This window comes from Haliaeetus albicilla, chromosome 2 (genome assembly GCF_947461875.1).
Source record: "Haliaeetus albicilla chromosome 2, bHalAlb1.1, whole genome shotgun sequence".
In the NCBI taxonomy this organism is placed as follows: Eukaryota; Metazoa; Chordata; class Aves; order Accipitriformes; family Accipitridae; genus Haliaeetus; species Haliaeetus albicilla.
In genome coordinates, this window is record NC_091484.1 from 4,466,018 (window position 1) to 4,486,475 (window position 20,458).

Sequence of the window (20,458 nt, forward strand, 5' to 3'; positions counted from 1 at the left end):
CTTCACAGTGGGGGCCATTGATGCCTACCTGTTAGCGCACCTTGTGCCTCCGTGAGCCCAGAGACTGATGTTTATTTTCCATTTTTCTTCTTTGAACCACTTTTTTCCTTACTCCTCTTTTCAAGTAATACCATATTTCACTGGGAGAAAGATCCTGGTATGAACTGCCACTAGTCCTGCCAGCAACTAATTCTGATGCAGATATTTTCCCAGAACACCTGACTCCCAAAAGACATTCCCAGAAGCCTCCTAGAAGCATTTAATGGTCAAAGACAATTGACACCTCAAGGTAAATAATCTGAGAATCTGAAATCCGGACTATAGTTACTGTGTCTTATCTCTGAAGCATTAGGAAGCTGTAAGGGCATCTTTACAGCCACCACTGTGCTGGGCTTCCGCTGATGTTTGCAAGAGGATTAAAGCAACTGGGAAGGGTTGCAGTCCTTGTTGGTTGGGGTACCTGCTCCTCTCCATGTTCTGTGGCCTCAACCTGTTCCCGAGCTGGGCTGGCCTTGTGGGCCAGCATTTGTCCCCCTTTATGGGGTGCCCAAGGCTGTCTGCATTGTGGTGGCAGGAGAGTCTACTTAACCTTTCCCTGAGGGTGTGCTAGTTCAAGTTTAGGCTAAAAGACAAATATTTAAGTCTTGTCTCTAAGGGCTTACTTTACACTTCTCCCAGCAACCTAGAAAGTGCAAAGGCCATCTCAGCCAAGTGCAGGGTATCTCCTAATGCACAGTGAAAGCCTAGTGTGGGCGAAGTCTTTATCTGTAAGTGACTGAAGCCTCAGCCTGAGGAATTCCAGCCATCCCCTTCTGTCCTGACTGCGTTTTGCTCTGCTGTGACGCCTCCGGTTACTTGCACCTACCTTGGGCACGTCTGGCTCCACTAAGTGACACTTGGGTGGGTGGCTGTTGGGCAAACACAGAAAGGGCTGATACTGAATTCAGAAGCTGGGGTTTAAGCACAACCTCATGTTTGAGCGTGTACAGGTTGGTGCATCAACATCCCCTGAATGCTGCACATGTAGCTGTGTGGCACTTGATGTTTGCAGCTCCAGGAAGGCATGGATTTAACGGGATGCTTCCCAAACCCCACGTCCTGCCCATACTCCTCTGTGCCTCTCTCCTTGGTGTCAGCTGGCTGAACCTGCTGCGTATCAGGCTCTTGCTGCTGCCCTGTTGGCGGTCGTTTCTAAAACTTGGCTATCCAAATCTTCAGTTCAGCACTGTGCAGGCTCGTTGAGCCACAAGTGGTGGCACCGCTCTGTCCTGCCTTGTGCCAAGTGCCACAGATCTGGTCCCCCAAGGATTTTTGGCAGGAGGCGTGTATGGCACTGGCTGGGGAGGGACAACTCGCACAGGAGGATGCTGTGAAGATAAAGCAGTGCTGTGTGTGAAATTAGTGAATGAGCCAGATCCTACTCAGAAGTGGTGTTTAAAGAAAAAAGCCTTTGTGGAAAATGCTCTATCAGCTTTTCACCTAAGCCAAGCTGCTTAGAAAGGGAACAGGGCTGTTTAGAAAATAACATTGTAAAATGTTGGGTTGCCGTTAGTTATGACACTAAGCAGGTTTCGTGCTGGCTGGTAGTTCCGAATCTGTGGTTTCCATGAGAGCGTTTTCTTTGATCTCTCTCAATAAAACTCTTGAGTTTTGAGAGAAAAATTTGAAAATGGGTTGGTGCAAAACTCAGTCCCTTTCCTGTCAAGTCTCGGTGCTCACCTCTCTCCCCAGCCCTGCAGAGATCTTTGAATAGCTACAGCTTTGCAGCTCTGTCCTCTCCCCTTGGGCTTGGGTCTGCGCAGGGCTCTGGCTCTCTGGTGCCTGTCCTGGGCCAGGCAGGGGCTGGCTGTCACCTCCTGGAGCAGCTGCAGGCTCAGGGCAGCCTGGACACTGCTGTCCCCAAGCCTCTGCCTTGTCCCAGACTTTCTGGAGGAAGATAAGAGCTAACCTACCTACTAGGGCAGGCAGCTCTGGTTTCTCTCTGAGAGGCGTGGGGCATGCTGAAGGGTTTCTGAGCATGTGTGTGATGAGTTGCAACAGACTCTGCAGATGGTGAAAGGGGATGGGTGGTTGTTTCTGAAACTTGGCTATCAAAATCTTGGCATACAAGCATAGGGGACCTTCTCATTCAGAGCCCTGGAAGCCCACATGAATAATTTGGAAAAAAACGTCATTTTTAGGAGCGAGGACTTGACACACAGACATATGAGAACAAGGCAGGAGGTGCTGTGGGCAAAAGAGGGAAATGAGGGCAAAGTGTGTTTTGGTACATGCCCATCTTTCAAACACTGACTTTTGTGCTTTTTTTTGGGGGGGGGGGGGGGGCGTTGTTTGGTCTCAGGGACTTGAGTATTTTATAAAAAGTGACTGGATAAAAAGCCATGTGTGCTTAGAGGGGAAGCACCTTTTTTTGCTGCCTGGAAGGGCTGAAATAGTTCTTGTGTGATTGGAAATAAAAGGTAGGCACATACTTCCCAGCAGCTAAAAGTGAGAGATTTTAATAAAGGATTCTGATGTATGGGCTAGGAAGAAAGAAATCTGCTGTAGGACAGCAGAAGCTCAGCAGGGGGGATGGTCAGACTGTTAATGAGTAAATCCATTGCTTCAATGAGAATAAATGATTACAGGCAAAAGATACAAAAGGGGCAGATCACTGACCTAGAGAAATTCAAAGCAAGTCAGAAGCTCTCTGGCTTTCCACGGCTTTTTCACCTTCCACATACTTATTTGTGGGGATAAAAGGTACACGAAGAAGCTTGATCGCTTATTAGCTTTAGCTTCTGCCACTGCTGGGAAGAGCAGATGTGGTGCCAGCACTGCTGAGTGTTTCCAAGCCTGATGCGCGTTCACTGTGCCCACAGTAGCTGGGCAGCCACCTGTCTGAACACTGGTGCCTGGGCTGCGGACAGAGGTGACCTGTGGTCCCAGGGAGCTGCTTTTCCTTGCCACTGTGGACTGGTAACTCCATCCAGGCTCTGGCCTCTGCCACGTCTTCCAGGTGGGTTTGTGGCCACAGTGTTGGGCCAAGGCAGTGCCTGGGGGATGGATGGGCTTGGGAGGAAGCAAAAGCATTGGTCACTTTTGAAAGCTCTGGGTAAAAGAAAAAGAAATAAAAAAACCAAAACCCCAAACCAACAAAAAAGCACTTTCTGCAGTGATTCTGAAATGGTTCGTCTGGGGTTTTTTCTGCTTTCCCTGCTTCAGTCTAGGTTTTACGGCTGTCTGGAGCTGCTGCACAGTGACCCAGACTGGGGTGTGTAGTATGCCCCGAAAGGCTGCAGGTGCCCGCTCTGTGTGTGCCGAAGCCCTTTGGGCTGGCCACTGCTCCCAGCCATGCCGCACGTATCCAGGAGGCCTCATGTGCCCCTAAAGAGCGGGATTTATTGCCCATGTGCTGCACCGTTGGGCCGCACCTGCTCGCCTGGTCCATCTGATCCTTCCAGGAAATCCCAAGCAAGAATACGACAGTGCTGGTAATGCTATCCACACACAGGGATATTTAGCAGCAGTTAGGAAGAGATGAACTGCTTTGTTTTTACATGGTGCTATTTTAATAAGTCAACACCAAAGGTAATAAATCTGTCCTACAGAAAATTGGAGAGTGGTTGACTATATAAACTATTCCTGCACACTCCGGTGCTGGGAGTAGAGCTATGCATAGCTGCTGGCCAACATACCTTGCTTGTACTTTTTTGTCAGAGGACGAAAAAAGGGCCTCTCTTGCTGTTTGTCAAAATGTAGTTGCCAATATTACAACAATCTGAAGATTTATTTTGCTTCTTAAATGTTACTGTATGGCTTTGTGGCACCTTGGAAGAATATCAGTGAGACTTCACCAGAAATCCCTCACCAAAGAAACACAGGACGTGGCTGGGTCCAGCTTGCTGTCTTGTTTCCACACGTGCCTCCCAGAGCTGGAAAACTGAAATCGGTGTCTTGAGAGAGGGAATAGAGGAGAAATGAGCAAGTTTGCCATCATGCGCTGCTTATGCAGGAGGATAGATGGACAGAGAACGTGAAAAGCAGCTGAATTTCTCCTGCCTCTCTGGATCCTGGTTTGACTCTTCAAATCTTTGCACTGTCACACTGGGCAGTAATCAGAATTATATTGTCATGGGATTTTGGTGCTGAGTAAAGCTGCCCACTATCCAAACATGCAAAGGGATGGAGTGGGTGGGAGATGGAGGAAATGCCCTCATCTCCATCTTCCTCTCCTGCCTCTGGGACTTGCTCCATCTTTCCAGGCACTGGGGCAGTCACAAGTGATTGTTACTAAGGAAACGTGCTTCAAAACCACTAACAGCAACATCAGCTAGATGTAGGGATATTACTATTTTCAAAGAAAGTTGGTTGCTAATTAAAATACTCCTGTCAGAATTTCCTGGCTGAAAACTCGTTTCATGAAATCCCAGGCGGTGGTCGAAGGTTGAGTTGTACCTGGCGTGCATTCAGAGGTGGTGAGAGCAAGGGATCTTCTTGTCTTGAGACAAGTGTGTGCATCAAATCTGGTGCTTCACCTCCTTCATGGAGAAGGGAAAAAATTGCTTAAGAGCCTGGGAGCATAGAGGTTTTTATTCATCTGACTGATAATAGGAGCTAAATAAAGGCTTTGGAAAAAACCCGACCCTTTCTCTTGCAATATTGGTTGGGCAGAACTGCACTGGAACTAAACATGGAATGAAAAGTCTGGCTTTTCTGCCAGCTCTATTTTTAGAGCTACTGCTCCATCTTTGTATCTCTCTGAGTTTTCTCAGCATATGTACTTGAAGCAGGCAATCTGCCTTTATTTTTTCCGGCAGGCTGTGACATTCTGCAAGAGAAGGATGTTGGATGGAGGGACAGGGGACTCACCAGATTTGACAAAAATCCCTCTGAATACCAGGATGCAGGTGCTGTTTCAGGATTGGGTTCACTGTGGTTACAGACTGATGAATATTTTCTGTGCTCCTTGTAGGAATGACCCTAACCCTTACATGCTGGAGGGGAGTGGGTGTGCAGTGTTGGCTGGCTGCTTCGTATCCCAAAATTGTGGTCGTGACCATAATAAAATTCAGCAGCAGTTCAACAGTGTGCAGTAGTGCTAATGATAGGTTTGGGCATGGAGCAGAGGAATCATGTTTGGCTTTGAGAGTGGGAGCAGGATAGGAATATCTGAACTGGGCTTCAGCTGAGACACTGCAGCTGATCCAGCACTATCGAGCAAGAACCCAGAGTTGTTCTTGTTCTTTCCTGTGAAAAGAAGCAATAAAAGATAAAAAGTTAGCACTCTAGCTGTGGTCTTGGATATTTAACCCTGCCAGTGGGGTTGGGGCTGGCCTTTCAGAGAGCTCCCAGCAAGCACGGACAGTTTTCCCCAGTGCCCAATGTGCGTACATGCATGTACATGCACAAACCTACATCTCCCATGACTTAAAATGTACTGAAATGTCATTTTCTTTCAGCTAGAGTTGGCTCATGCAGGTCATGAGCCTGTGTCCTGCCTGACCCTGCTGCTCCCCTGTCCCAGGAGCACTTACGCCAGGGCTTACAACCAGCAGCACTAATTGGTTTTTTGGCTCTTGTTTTCACTTTGTAAAACACTGAGCCCTAGGCTTGGTTTTGTGTCAAGTTTCAGTGTTTGTGCAAAAACTGACTCTCACTGTACACCAATTTGGCTGGAGCATAACCTATGCTCTTCAGAGGCAGGGCACTTCTGAGAGCTAGAAGCCTGCGAGTTCAGACTTGAGGACATTTAATTAGGAACATTTCTTTCCAGCATGAAACTGGACAGTGAGGAAGACCCCCCAGAACCTCCAGGGGATTTACTGACTATAAACTTGTAGCTGGCTTTGCAAAAAGATAAATGCAGAAGATAGGGATGTGCCTTGCATTTCTAATTTTATGTTTGTGGTGGTGGTTCATTCAGAGCAGAGGCTCTGTTAGTGCCTGAGACCAGAACACATGCAGGTATGCTGGAGCCACAGTGAATTTTGTCCAGCTATACCAGATTCCAGCAGGAGCATTAATTTGTTCCCTGTAGAATAAAGCCAGAGGAGGATTTACAGTGGAGGGAAGGTGTAACTTCACTGGCTGGTACTCAGCCCTGTTCCCATGCCAAGTGGCAGATGTTAAGCTGTGAGAACTGGTCCTGCAGAGAAAGCAGCTGCCTGAGCTGAAGCCTCTTGAGCTTCACTAACGAATAACAGCTCTGCTGAGAGGGTAAGCGGACAGAAAATGCTACTCCTCCAAAAAAGCTTAGTCTCGTGTGCCTTGACAACACGTAGGTTGCAGAGGGGAATTAAGGCAGCATTTAGATCTCTTTTTCCTCAGTTTTTAGCAACTTGAAAAGGATGTCTGTTTCTCCCCTGATTGGGCTTGCAAGTCTTTTGGCAGCAGGGAGCTGTGTTGGGTGACCACTTTGATTCCTTCATTCTGGACAGCACCAGTCCTTACCAGTGCAAACCCTGAGAGTAGCGACAAATCCCACTCTCCTGCCCATTCACAGCTGGAGAATGGTCTCTGACCTGCTGTGCTTTAGGATCGTGCAAATTTCCAAGCTGGATCTAGTTCAATCCTTCCCCAAGCATCTCACTCAAGCCCCCTTAGCCTACACACAGGTGTAAGTTCAGGTGCCACCAGCCTGTGGTGGGAACCACAGCAATCCCTGATAAGTGGAGGAGAGGATGCCCTGGAGCCAGAGGAGCATCCAGCAGGAGCCTGAGGAAGTTCTTGTCTGTGTGTCCTGCTGAGGAGGAGACAGAGCTGGTGCCAATCCGCAGGGCTGCACCCGTCCTCTTGCTCCATACCCACACAACAGCGCTCAGCCCTCCTCGTCTGAATGACAATAATATGACATGTGCTTTATGGATGACTTGGTAGATTTAAATGCCTCTTCCTTGTCTCTTTTTCCCTTTAAAAAGTCTTCTATGGATTGTCAGGGCTATTTTGGAGGCATGTTATTATTAGTACTCGTTCTCCAGTTCAGCGACGTGTGTGGCCAGGGCAGGGCTGAGGTGCAGGCTGCTGTTCTGGCCCTCTTGCAGCTGGTTATGGCTGGGGTGGGTGGGCTGAGAAGGGCACAGAGCTGTCCTTTTCCTCCCCTTGTAGAAGTGTCCCGCTGGATACCTGTTAGTCTTTGGGGAATGTATGCTTATATAGCACCAGCTTTGTATGAGGAGGGACTCCTGAGCTATAAATCTCTGCTTTTCAAGCACTCGACTCCCTTTTGGGTTGTTTTTGACGTTAGGAATTTTCTCTGATAAGAGAACTTTATTTGCCTTTAAATATCACTTTGTGACAGGATGATGGAGTGGGGATTCTTGGAGCGAGCCCGTGCCAGCCGGGGAAGGGGAATTCTGCTGGGGCTTTTGTTTCTCTCTAGCACTGACATTTTAGCTCTTTAAAGAGTACGTTTATTTTATTTTTGGCAGGTGTGTGTGTACACATCAGTGTCCAGACAAATGGGAGCAGCCCAGTGTTGGAGCTGTGCTAAAGCCAAGTGGGTCTCCTGCTCTCCCCTGCCTGTGGCACCTGGGGAAGAGGAGCTGTGCTGGGGCTTTTCTGCAACCGACTTCAAAACACAGGTTGTGTGGGTGAAGCAGGGCTGCCACGTGGAGAGCCTCAAAAACAAAAAAAAGAAGGTTTTTGTGATATTGTGTGCAAGGTGCAGTCGGATGTTCCCAGGCTGGCAGTCCAGGGTGTCACCTGTTGCCCTAAGAACAACCCAAAAGCCAAGTCTCCCAGAGCAGCTTCATAGCTGGTTTATAGTGCTGCCTGCTCAGGTCAAGGCTAAGGCTAAGTCTAAGGTGTCGCCCAGCACAACCTCCTGAGTATGGCCTGTAGTCACAAAGTCTGTGTTTTGTTTGCATTCAGACTGGTGGGAGCTGAGCTCCCTAATCTGGCTCTCTCCAGCAGCCGTGTCATATCACGATCCTTTTAGATACGGAGGATTTTGTTCCCCAGGCTGCTTGTGAGCAGCAAGATCTGCAAAGTGCAAACTTGTTTATTCAGCTTGGATACCACTAAGCTCTCCCTGGTTTTTATGATGCCTCAAGCAGCCAACTAACTTTGTATTCCTTCCTTTCAGCTCTTCCACGTAGCGTATGTCCTGATCAAATTTGCTAATTCCCCTCGTCCTGACCTCTGGGTGCTGGAGCGATCTACTGACTTCGGCCTTACCTACGAGCCCTGGCAGTATTTTGCCTGTAAGTATGCCAGTGTTACAAGAGAGCTGCAGCTAGTGCCAGGTAGCGAGGCCACAGTGAAGATGGCTCTTCGTGCAAGTACGAGGCTGGGTTTGGAGTTGTTTCTGTGTCATTGCTGCGATGCGGTACGTGTCCTCTGTCTCTTCTGCCCAATAAGGCTGTAAGAGTTGAAGCTTAGATCAGAACAGCTGGGTGAAGTTGTGGTGCTCCTCAGGGCAGGATAAATTCTTTGCTCTCTGCGACTAATTGTATTTTTTAAAGTATTATTGGTGCCCACCCAAATCTATGTGGATGCTAAAGCTGGCACCAGTGCCAGTAGTTGAGCATTGCTGATCTAGGTCTGGAACATGAGATTTCTTCTCATCTCCTCCCTGCCCTCCTCTGTCTGTCTGTCTGTTTGCCCCATACTGTATCCAGACTGGTGTATTTCAGCTCCTCCAGAAGTAAACCAGCGGCTTGCTTCCAAGTTGCTGCTGTAACAGAAAAGTCTGGAGGCAGAAAATGGTCCCTTTGCACTTACAGTACCGGAGATCGGATACAGCCTGTGCAGGGCGGGGAACCGCTGTCCTGCCACTGTGCAAGGTGGGGCCAGAGACAGCCGGCTGGAAAGGGTGGCGTCCGAGATCCAGTCTGTGTTCTCTGATTAAAATCTGATCCCTTTAGAAACAGCTGGTTCTACAAAACTCTTCTCCCAAAGAGTCTAGGGGGTAGCCGGATGCGGAGGAACTTGTTAACCACCAGCCCCTCCCAGAAGCAGCAGCAGTAATTGGGAGAAGATGTGAGTTAAGATCTACAGCCAGAGCTTAAAACCTGGCAAGGAAGGACCTTGGGAGCACTCAGAGGCTTCGCCCTGGGCTGCCCCTAAAGGCTCATATTTCTGGCTTACCTGTCAGCCTATGCTTTAGATTTGCTGGCCTTTTCTTGTGCAGGAAAGAGCTGCAGACATTTTACCTGCTGTCTTGTCTTAGCATGGTAGCTCCTCTCCAATGCGGATGTTTTCTCCTCTGCTGTGTGCTAATGGGGAATTACTGCTGTCAAATTGCCTGCTTTGCCTTTTTCGATCTTCTCTGAGAATTTCCCTTCCAGCTCTGAAGCCTCTCTTGGGGCCTGTTACAGTCACGTTATTGCATGGTCTGGGGCTGAGTGGGGAGCTCTTGCCCTGCTTGCTGTTCCTGCATGTAGTGGCAACGCTATAACGTCTGCAGTCCGCTTCCCTCCTGCAACATCAGGCCCTGTTACCACCCCCCTTGGGAAGTGCCATGCAGTGACACAGCCCAGTGGAAAATTCCCATGGAAATAAAGAGGTGGCGGCTCCAAAACCTGCCAGATTTGCTAGTACAAGAAGTCCTTTGCGGAGGTTTATTTTTGGCATGGGGATTTCTGTAGGTGGTCTAATAAAAACACTGGTCAGTTCAGTAACAGAGTTAAAAGCAGTCAGCAGAAATGTAAGTATTCTCGAGAGACGCCAGCGAGCCTGGCCGTGGGTGACACCGACCCTGCCGGCTCAGCGCTGCCCCTCGAGCCCTGCTCATCATGGGAGGTGTTCAGTTCCCCAGGCTGCCCTGTGCCTCCCAGCCAGGCTGCTGAAGTGCTTTTGGGCTTAGCCCTGTGGGAGGAGGGAAGAAATGACTGTCGTGGAAAGCATCTGTCAGTGCAGCTGATGAGCTCTCTCGGGGAGGAGGGCCGAAGGGACCGTAGCAATGCGAATCCTCCGTGCATCGCGGTGGGGAGGCACCGTGCTTTCCTCAGCCACCAAAGGAGAAGCAGGACCTCTGGGAAAAGATTTATGGTGGTGTTTATCTACATGAAGGGCTCCCCACACAGCGTTTCAAATGGGGATAAGACATGAAAGATGCCTGGTCCCAGCTGGCCATCCAGGCCTACAGAGCCTTGCCTGCCCCAGCTCATTGTCTTGTGCAGGATCAAGGTGCAGGATTAGCCCGTTTCGTTTCGCCTTGCTGGGCAGTGCCACCGTGGAGGGGAAGGCAGCCATAGTGCAGAGCGAGGCTCTGTCCTTTTCTCCGCTGAGGGCAGGCTTCCGCAGTCAGCTGTTTCCTTAAAGCATTGGTGGGGTTTAAGGCTGATGGGTTACTCAGTTTTATCTCAGAGTGCCCAGCTTCTGGCTCGCACGGTCATGTACATTTGCAATAACTGGAGGAGTTCTTTGGTTTTCCTGAGGAGCTGCTCTTGCTGAGCATCCTGTTTCCATGCCTAGCCGTGGCAGTGCTCTGGAAATTAATCATCTTGAGCCAATGGTGACAGGCTCCTTGTCTGAGGCTTCAGAATAAATTGCCTTTAAAAAAGCATCTGGTGAAGCAAAGCTTGGCGGCCAGAGATATGATGTTAAATGTTTCCACACCATCTTCCTGTGGATGCAACTGAGCTCCTGCTGGTGCCAAAACAGTGTTTTGTGGAGTGAGGCCATGTTGCTGGAGACAAGGTGTGGGTGGGTGCAAGCCAGAGGTGAAGGCAGGGGAGGCAGAAGCTCTCTGCGCTCCCCCCTTCCTGTTCCTCCTGCCTGGCTTAGCCTACTAGTGCAGCACATGGAGTGAGGGGCATGCCTTCTGGAGGCACATTGCAACAGATTTTGGAGGATTATTCCCATGAATTAGGTTAACATTTCCCCATCAACTCCCTGTGTGAGCTGAGCAGCGCTGGCACAGCAGCAGGTTGTGCCGGCTGCCTTTTCTACCACCTTCTCCCTGTGGAAACACCCTCAGGAGTGGTGCAGCGGTGCGTGCTTTGGCACACGCTGCTTGAGAGCTCTTGGCACAGGTGAAACGGGAGTGGGAAAGAGCAGCAGCCTTTGTCCCAGGCTCTTCCCCAGGGGAACAGCCCCAGAGAGTGGCCTGAGAGTGGCACTGTGTAAGTTTTTGCATGGGTAGACGTGGGTGCTTGCCACTCTGCACTGTCAGGTCTTTGAACTGCCCCAGCACGTTCACTGTGGTTTGGTTGGCTCTGCCAGCAGAGGGATGCTGGACATCCTGGGGACGAAGGTGCTGGACTCGTAGGGAAGCCAGGACATTCCTACAGCTGCAAGGAGATTTTTGGTATGCGGTGTCCCTAAAGTAGGTTGCAGGGCCAGCAGTGTGACTGCCTGGTGGTGCCTGTCCCCTGGCTTTAGCCAGCCTTGCATTGCCACTTAGTGGCAGGAGCCCTCGATTACTGTCCCCAAGGGGTGGTTCTGGGCGGCTTTGGCATTTGTTTCGCAGTGTTGGTTTAAGGGCAATTGCAGAGTTCAGAGTAAGGTGGGAGAAGGAGACATCCTGCATGCATTTGCTCTGCCTCTCCCAAACACTGCAGGTCCCCACCCCACACCTGCATGCCCATCCTGCCTGGTGGGAGGTGTTGCAGCGGTGGCTGTGGTTTGTGGTTGCTCCCATTGTGTGGATCTGTGCTGGCTCACTCTTCAGGACTTACCCAAGAAGTTAAGGAGCCATGTGAACATGATTGTACAAGCTCCTATATCAGGAGCAGAGCTCTAGCAGCAAACAGCCCTTCATCAGTTCAGCAGAAGCAGTGTAGCAAATCCAGTGCCAGCAAGGCAACAAGTTCAGACCAGGGTTAGATCTCAAGCTGGTTAAACTGTGAGCTTAATGCCAAAATTAAGGAGTGGGTTTCTCTGCAGGTGGTTGCCATAGGTACAATGGCCATTGTCACTTTCTTCATTTATGTCAATGAGGTAATTTGGGGGATTTTCTGACCATGCCTATTACTCTCATAGTGACTCCCTCCCTTAGTGGAGTACATGTATGTTAGCAATGACAGAGTTAATGATACAAAGCAATCTGTATGTAGTAAATGCTTAACAAAGTGTATACACCCTTCTCTCCTGTTGGTCAGTGTGGGAAAATCAATACAGGGCTCTGAATTGTTCCTTTTCTTTTACTGCTCTCATCTCTGGTTGATGAACAGCTTCCAAGAGGGACTGCATTGAAAAGTTTGGACTGCAAACTGTGGATCGTATCACCAAGGATGACCATGCCATCTGCACTACTGAATACTCCCGGATAGTGCCTTTAGAAAACGGGGAGGTGAGCAATTACACGTTTTCATCCCCTGGAGTTTTCAGGATTTCTCAGTGACTGTAGGTACTCTTATTAATTGGTTCCCTCTTGACTTTTGGATGCCACTTAAACTACTCAGTTAAACCAAATGAGACTGGTAGGGAACTGATTCCGTTGTCCTGAAGGGAGGTAAAGATTGGGTTTGGCTGAGGGAGAGGTTAATCTCCTCCCACCTCACAGGATTATGCAGATTTGTTTTCATAGAGTCATAGAATGGTTTGGGTTGGAAGGGACCTTAAAGATCATCTAGTTCCAACCCCCCTGCCATGGGCAGGGGCACCTTCCACTAGACCAGGTTGCTCAAAGTCCCATCCAACTTGGCCTTTTCCCTCCTTGCATTCACAGATTGTTGTCTCTCTGGTAAATGGACGCCCAGGAGCCATGAACTTCTCCTACTCTCCTCTCCTGCGGAATTTCACGAAAGCCACCAACATCAGACTGCGCTTCCTGCAGACAAACACTCTGCTCGGGCACCTGATGGGCAAAGCTTTAAGGGACCCTACAGTGACAAGGAGGGTAAGGCAGGCCTTGATACCTCTTGCTAATGAGGTGGAAGTGTTTGAGGGCTGTGCGTCCCACCTCTGGGGAGAAGACATCCCTGAATGTTGCCCTTGGGGATTTTCTCTCTCTGTGCTTGTGCTCCCCAAGCTGAAGGCATCTGCAGCAGATGCCACTGCTGCTGTGGCTGGAGCTGAAAGCTGCTTGGGAAGAACTGTGCTTAGCACCAACAATGTGAAACTGGGAAACACTTCTTGGTGTCACATATGGCTTTCTGGCTGTGCTGGAAGACCCAGCTTGTAGCTAATGGACTCTGTTAGTGGTGGTGGATCTTAGCATGGGCAGATATTGCAGCCTACAAGGTCCAGCTTGTCACTGTAAGGGAAATATCCCAACACATCATTTTACTGGGTAAAGCCCTGCTGAATCCTAAGTAGGGCAGTTATGAAGCTTATTCATAAAGATATTAATGGCCAACTTTTCTTGTGCTCCCTAGTATTACTACAGCATCAAAGATATCAGCATTGGAGGGCGCTGTGTCTGCCATGGCCATGCAGACGTCTGTGATGCCAAAGACCCTAATGACCCTTACAGGTACATTTCTCAAAGTCTCAGTTCTGTGTAAAAGTGTTTGAATTGTTGTGCTAAGTATGAAAGACACCGGTGTGAGTTGTGTCCTGTCCTGAGCTCGTAATTGTGCCAACACTGTTGTTTGTGGCTCTGCCCTGAGAATGAATCAGAAACTGGTCCAGCCAAAGTAGCAAAAATTAAACATTTTGTCAGGCTATTTTTCAGCCAGATCAGCTCCCTGGTCTGGTTTCCCTGCCCGCAACTTTGCCATCCCCATGGGAACAGAGTGCTGGAATTAGAGGGTGCACAAAGCCAATACTGTTGTTGAACATGGAGGTTTCTTATCAAAGCTGAGGGCTGGTTTCTGAACTTGTTCAGAGAAGTCTCTTGCTTCCCATGTGGCTTCTTAACAACTGGGGCAATGCTCTAATAAATAGATGGTCTCCCAAGAAACCAGAGACTCTACTGCCCACTTCTACTCATTAGAACCATAAATTGGTTATGTATGTAGCTAAACAACTGCTCTTTGCCAAAGTACAAGAGCATGCAAAGCAGTTACATTTTGGCTCACGGGACTCTTCCCATCTGCCTTGGCAACTTAAAATGCCAAAGAGCTGCTTCAAGCCATGAAAGTGTTGCTTCTTAGCCATCTGTTTGCAGCCTGAATGTTGCCTTTATGAAAGGGATGGTAGATTCAGCTGGACGAGGGAAGCTTATATTTCTTTCTCATCAGGATCATGTAGAGATTTTGGATCTTCTAAAATAAAATTCCAGTGACTCCCAGCCAAGGTTAAAGCTGCTAAGTATTAAAACAAAGATATATTGGTAAGCAAGTCTGCCTTAGTGTGCCAAACTCTCTGACAAAGGGAAGTTCATAAATATTTGAATGTACAGTTCCTTGGTTTTGTTTTAGACTTTGTTGGATGCACAGTACACCTGTGTACTGGGGCAAAAGGGCTTCATGGTGTAAAGTGATTCATTAACATAGAAACACCATGACACTTCTCGGGTGTATCGATGGCTCGGGGCCCTTCAGGAAGGGAGGGAAAATTAAGGGAGGAGAGATGTGTTGGGAACCCTTGTTCAATGCCACTTCTGCTGATCACTGTCCCTGTCTCCCAGAATTCCCCTCCTCCACTCTCATTTGGATGCATTTGGCATTTTTGTTCTTGGCCCCAAGCTCTGCTGTAATGTTGCAGCACATGTTCGTAAGCAGCTGTTGCATTTCACCCAGAGCAGATCGCGCTTGCCTGGAGGAAAAACATTTCCTACTTGGGTGCTTTGTACAGTCAGCACATAACATCTGTAAAGCCTCTTGGGATACATCAGGACAAAGATGCCGGGTGAACAGAGTAACTTCTCATGGCATTGCTGTACCCTGTTAACAAGCGCAGGAGCGCGGAGAAGTCAGCAGAAATACGATACTTTCAGCTCAGAAAATGAGTAATTGGTGAAACGCTGCCATTCTCCAAGGCTCCAGCAGCAGCTGTGTCCAGCCTTCCCGCTGAAGCGGGCACTGCTGGGCAGTCATCCCAGCCCTCCTGCCCTGACGTAGCACAGAGCCAGCATAGTGATACCTGCCATAACGCTGCGTGACAAGAGGCATCGCAGAGGCAGCTGGGGCTCAGACACACTGTCACTTCTTGTCACGGGCCCCAGCTGTCATAAACACGTCATTTCTTCAGAAATCTGTGCAACCTGACTGAGTAGGAGGTGCAGTGTTGTCCCTCTGCACGTGTCCTGCCTCTTCAGATGCTGTTGTGTGACAGCAACAGGGCAAGGAAGTGCAAACAGAGGGAGGCAAGGAATGTGAATTGGCTGGGCCCTGTTGAAAATCCCAGTTATGTCTCAGCCTGTCTGGGAGGTCTCTGCTTCTCATTTTAACTTCTCTCTTCTGCACATGTCTGTGTTTCTTGTGCCTGTTGCCCAGAAAGGCAGGATGAGCACTTTGATAGAGCTGAGGTGAGCTAGAAATCTTGGCAAAGACTTTAGGACGTGATGGAGCATGTTCGTGAGCTGACTTCCTGGCCATAAATGATAATGTTTATCCAGCTTTGGAAAGTTTCTCTGAAGTGCCAAGTTACAGAGGCTGCACATCCAGCTGTGTTAAGTTGGCAGCATGTCTGGTCCCCGTGTGAGTGTGTATGTGCAAGGGCCTACAGTGTGGGGGCAGGTACAACCTCCTCAAGGGTCGTCGCACTTTTCACAACTGTCTCTCTGCCCCAATATTGAATGGGCTGAGTTAAGCAGAGGGAAGGAATGTTCTCCTGGTTAAAGGTGAACACCACCAGGATCAGGCACAAACCTTTCTGCTGGCAAACCCCATGAGAGCGAGATAAGCATCAGTGGGGACCTGGCACGTTCCAGATGGAGAGCCTAGACAGGAATCGTGTGTTAACACACGGCTGCTGTGTTGATGTGAGCTCAGAAGAACCCTGCAAGTGCTCTGCATCTGTCTGATAACAGCAACTGTTTCTGTGGGTTCACTGCCCCATCACGGATGCTACGAGCAAGAGAGGAGACAACTGGAGAGTCCAGCTGCTGCTTCTGTGCCTGATGCTAAAGATAATCAGCAAGACAACAGCAGCCTGGCTGGTCAGAAGCAGATCTGCAGGAGGAGATCAAGAATGCTTTCCCACTGCTGGATCCTGAATGCTAGCTTGCTCTTTCCCATTTTGGAAGGGAAAGCAGCATGTGTGCTGGTAGCTTTGTGCCCTCTGTGAGTCCCTTTCATGGGTGGTTTTCCCTCAGTACAGTCAGAAGCAGTTAGAGGAAGCGGCTTTTTTTTCTTGATTGTGCTACTCAATGTCCCACTCAAATCCAGATGCTGTAGCACTTGTGTGGCACTCGCAGCACTGACATACACAGCTGCTCGCTGGAAACTGTTTATAGGCTCTGTTACTAGGCATTAACTCCAGTGGGAAGACTGGTTTTATTTTTTACGACAGGACGACCAGGAAATATGTGCTATGTGAACACAACCGCTCCCTCTTCTTCCTTGTATATATTCAATCAATGAAACATGTAAATATTGTAGCTTATGCACATTTGTTCATAATTCATTAGCAGCATGGACTTGGCACAAGGTGCAGTAAAGCTGCCATGAATAGATGAGCTCTCTGAGAGGTCATTGCTAACTGGACAGCAGAGACTAAATAAATAGCTCCTTCTCCATCTGAAACGTGCATCTTTACTAATTGAGTGCCATCTTTTTGCATTCTGGGAACCAGTGCTTTTCAAACATCTCAGATGTTAAAGAGCCAGGGTGTGTGGCTGGAGCCATGTCCTCCAGCCAGGGAGATTAACACTGCTCAGCAGGTTTATAAGTTCCTTGACTCAGTGACCATCTTTCTCCACACATATGTATATGGACATTAATCTTGATCTCCAGCTGCTGCTGTGGAAAAAAAACGTAAAATTTTGTTTCCTTGTAAGTGCTGAGTGGTAGCCAGGTGAGAGGTCTGTGGCTGGTTTCATTACAGAGGTACAGCCAAGGTTTGCCTCTCCTTGAGTCTCCCCCTTCGGTCTGCAAAACACAGGGAGAACAAAGTTGCTGGTGAATGTTTCAGGGCTCATTTTTGCCACTTAGGCTCCAGCCAACCTCTCAGGGACTCGGTTTCATGCCTGGATTCTGCCGGCCACAAACCAGCCTGTCAATGTGAGTAGGGATGGGGCATCATGAGTGCTCAAAGAGCTGACTGCAGCCAAGCTTTCCGTGGCGTTTGCAAGAGGAGGACTGCCAGCAGGGCTGGGACCTCCTACCTCTCAACCCCTCTGGCTGAAGCAAACATGCTGAGTGTGGATCCTGCCCGCATTCCCCCAAACTTTCAGATCGTCCCATATTTCATTAAAATGAGTTCATTTGTCCCATGCCTCTGCCTGGCTATTCACTGTACATACACTTGCAGGTCCCACATCTTAAAAATACATGTAGGTGGAAACCATGATACTCAGCTCATTGCAGCCATGGAAGAGTGTGTCTGCATTCCTGCATTTCACCCAGAATGACTGCTCCATTTGTTTCTAATGTTTTAAAAAATTACATTTATTTTTAAACACTGCTTTTGAATGGAAAAGCATTGGAGGAGGGAGAGATGGGAGTGGCAGACCAGCCCTGAGGGGAAATGAGTAATTGCACAGATAAAAGCTGGAACATGCTGTATTATCCATAACTCTAATACAACAGAAAGCGTTTGTGTTGGATGGGAATCGCCTTCTGTTAAGTGGAAGTTTTGGAGGTGATGTCACTGATGTTAATGAATCACCGTTGCGGTCGAGCAGGGACAAGATCCATCAGTCGACCGGTCGAGATTTCTTGCCTGGCGCCTCTGGAGCCGCCTGTTTACCCAGCACAGCCCTGCCTGTGCCAGCTGAGAAAAGCAGGAGGTGCATTTCACAGGGAGCATGGGGCAAGCAACTGCTAAAAGTCTTAATTCAAATTTCATGGCCTTCCTCTCTGCAAGCACAGGTATACCTGGAGGAACAGATGGGATCCGTGTGGCCCCATCGCTCTCCAGCTCTGGGCTGTCATTTATTCCTTTCACGCTGCTCCTGCACAGTGGTGAGGACATCTTTGTGTCCCTGCTCCACACTACTCCCTCTGAAATAATTTGCTTCGGCACAGGTTTCTACTACTGCCACCTCCAACCATTTCACATTTTATTGGCTGTAGAGCTGGCTAGGTAGTGGCACACTGATTTTTCTCTAAGCCTTGTCTCCCTGTGAAGAAATGAGGAGTGATGGTGGAGGAGAAGGAAGGGAGAGAACGGCACTGGAAGAGCAAAGTTTGGGGTTTGGCTCAAAAAAAACCCCCAGCATTTCAAAAGTTAAAAAAAAAAAAGCCTTAGAAGCCTCTTCTCCAGAATATTTGGATTAACAAATATCACTCATTTGTGTATCTGGCTAGTGATAGTTATGCACAGCAGGGTTATGCTGTGGCTCCCCATCCTGTACATCCCTGTCCTCGCCACAGGCTTGGCTGTACCTCATTCCTCTCCCTTGCAGGCTGCAGTGCGACTGCCAGCACAACACCTGCGGCGGGTCCTGCGATCGCTGCTGCCCCGGCTTCAACCAGTTCCCGTGGAAGCCTGCCACTGCTGACAGTGCAAACGAATGCCAGCGTAAGTTGGAGTTGAGTTTTTCGTTCCTTTTCCAGCTGTTTTGCAAAGCATAGATTGACCACGCTTCACCAGCCCCTTGGTGTGCAGAGAAGCCATTCGCTGAAATGGTGGGGTTTATGGTGTGTGGCACTGGGTGAGGTGAAGATCACTGGCACCACAGAGAGGACAGTTTGCACAGTGGTTAATTGTGTTCAGCGGAGGCTCACACAGGGAGGCCCACTAGGTCTGTACAGGACTCTGATTCTGCTTATGTTCCAGTTCCTTCTCCATGTCTAAGGGTTCATGCAGGCAAGTCTTGTTGCTCAATTCTGTCTCCAAGATGAATTACATTTGGATGTGTTTACATACAGGACATCTTTATTTGTCTAGAGAAACCTTTGGTAAATGCCGACAGTGGAATTTATATTGCACTGGGAATGCAGAGCATGGAGTGTAGCTACATCACACGATCTCTTATAAATGCAGGGCAGCAAAGGACAGTTGGATCTTAATCCTGTGGGTTTGTAAAGAGCACCCTCACCGAGTGCTGAACTTTACAGCTCACCTCTATCCCGGGTGGGATAAAAGAGGCAAGAATGTTGCCCTCTAAACCAGACTACTTGAGGCCCCAAAGTTGGGTAATTTCTCTTTCTCGTCTATACATGCCTGCACATATTTTACTTCTGATTTTGTGTCTGCTGCATTTTTCTGGTTACAGACTAGACTTTGTGAGAGGGTTGCTGCTTCTGTGCTTTCGAACTGGAAGACTTCTGGGAGCTTGGGTGATCATATAATGCCCCAGATGCATTCAGGCATCTTTCCTCATTGAAAAGTGACCCATCCAATGTCAAACCCACGAGGAAGAGTTCATATCTTGAGATCCAGCTGGTGACTGAAGGACCTCTGTGGACTGGTGGCTTAGCTAATGTCTCTTTGTATTTTCAGCTTGTAATTGCAATGGCCATGCCTATGACTGCTACTATGACCCAGAGGTGGATCGCCACAAAGCCAGCAAAAGTAGCGAAGACAAGTTTGAAGGGGGAGGTGTTTGCATTGACTGTCAGGTAGGCCTGAAGAGCTCCCGTGGAAAAGGCTGTTGCAGATTTTTGTGTTTGTTCCCGCTGTCATCCTGGTGTTCAGCCTTGCCAGCAGCTCTGCCAGCCTCCTCACACACCCTCTGTTATCTTAATTAGGTCTCTCCCTGGAAATTTAGTCTCTTTGCCATAGATTAAAGGAGTGTGCAGCGGTAATGAAAACAGAACTTGGGTTCCCAGCTGTCCCCTGGGTAGTACCATTACCTTTCTGGTGCTTTAGGGTTAGGTCTGCTGAGGCACTGTGCACTGGGAGGGTCAGGTCAGTGTTGAGCACATTGCAAAGTTCCTGCCTAGCTCGCAGTGCTCAGGTGCTGCCATCTCTTTGGATCTCTCTCTGACCACCAAAATGCCAATCTCCTCAGTCTCTGAAGTTCCCAATGAGAGTGAGAAAGTAGCTTTTCTGCTCCCAAGGTGACTGGGAGCTGGTTAATTCATGCAGTGGCATGAAACTTTTAGCTATGCTTTCTTGCTGGGAGGAAACAGATTGCTCCCATCCTCCTAGCACAAAGTGGTCAGGACATTTTACCATCTGAAGCAAGTGAATTGGGCTCAAGATCAGATACGAACCTGAAACACATACTGCATTTATAGGAGGATACAGTTTGCAGGAAATGCTTTGTTTTCAAGTCAGTGTATGTGGAATTTTGAGCAGATTTAGGTCTTCTGTGTGCTGACGCTCCCGAGTTGCTTCCTTTGGACCCTGAAGCTGTTAGTAAATCTGGCAGATGAACATGAATCCTGCGGGCAGAGGAACTGATGCCCCTCTAACCCACTGTCTTTCAGCATCACACCACTGGCATTAATTGCGAGAGGTGCATCCCAGGATACTATCGGTCCCCTGACCACCCGATCGATTCTCCATACATTTGCTATCGTGAGTGTGATCTTCTCTACAGGTTGTAGATGCTCTCCTGGACTCGGTGACACTGGGGAGGGTGATCTGGAGG

At 48.8% G+C, this 20,458-nt stretch overlaps 1 protein-coding gene across 2 annotated transcripts in view; it reads left to right on the plus strand.

The window, feature by feature from the left end:
- Positions 1-20,458, plus strand: part of LAMA5 (laminin subunit alpha 5) — a 96,911-nt gene that overhangs the window by 32,679 nt on the left and 43,774 nt on the right. For both annotated transcript variants that reach the window (XM_069803829.1, XM_069803837.1), the window contains exons 3-9: positions 8,066-8,183; positions 12,099-12,217; positions 12,596-12,766; positions 13,245-13,342; positions 18,323-18,438; positions 19,363-19,481; positions 20,295-20,385. In XM_069803829.1, coding sequence (XP_069659930.1) covers positions 8,066-8,183; positions 12,099-12,217; positions 12,596-12,766; positions 13,245-13,342; positions 18,323-18,438; positions 19,363-19,481; positions 20,295-20,385 — 832 coding nt within the window. The remainder of the gene's footprint in view (positions 1-8,065; positions 8,184-12,098; positions 12,218-12,595; positions 12,767-13,244; positions 13,343-18,322; positions 18,439-19,362; positions 19,482-20,294; positions 20,386-20,458) is intronic.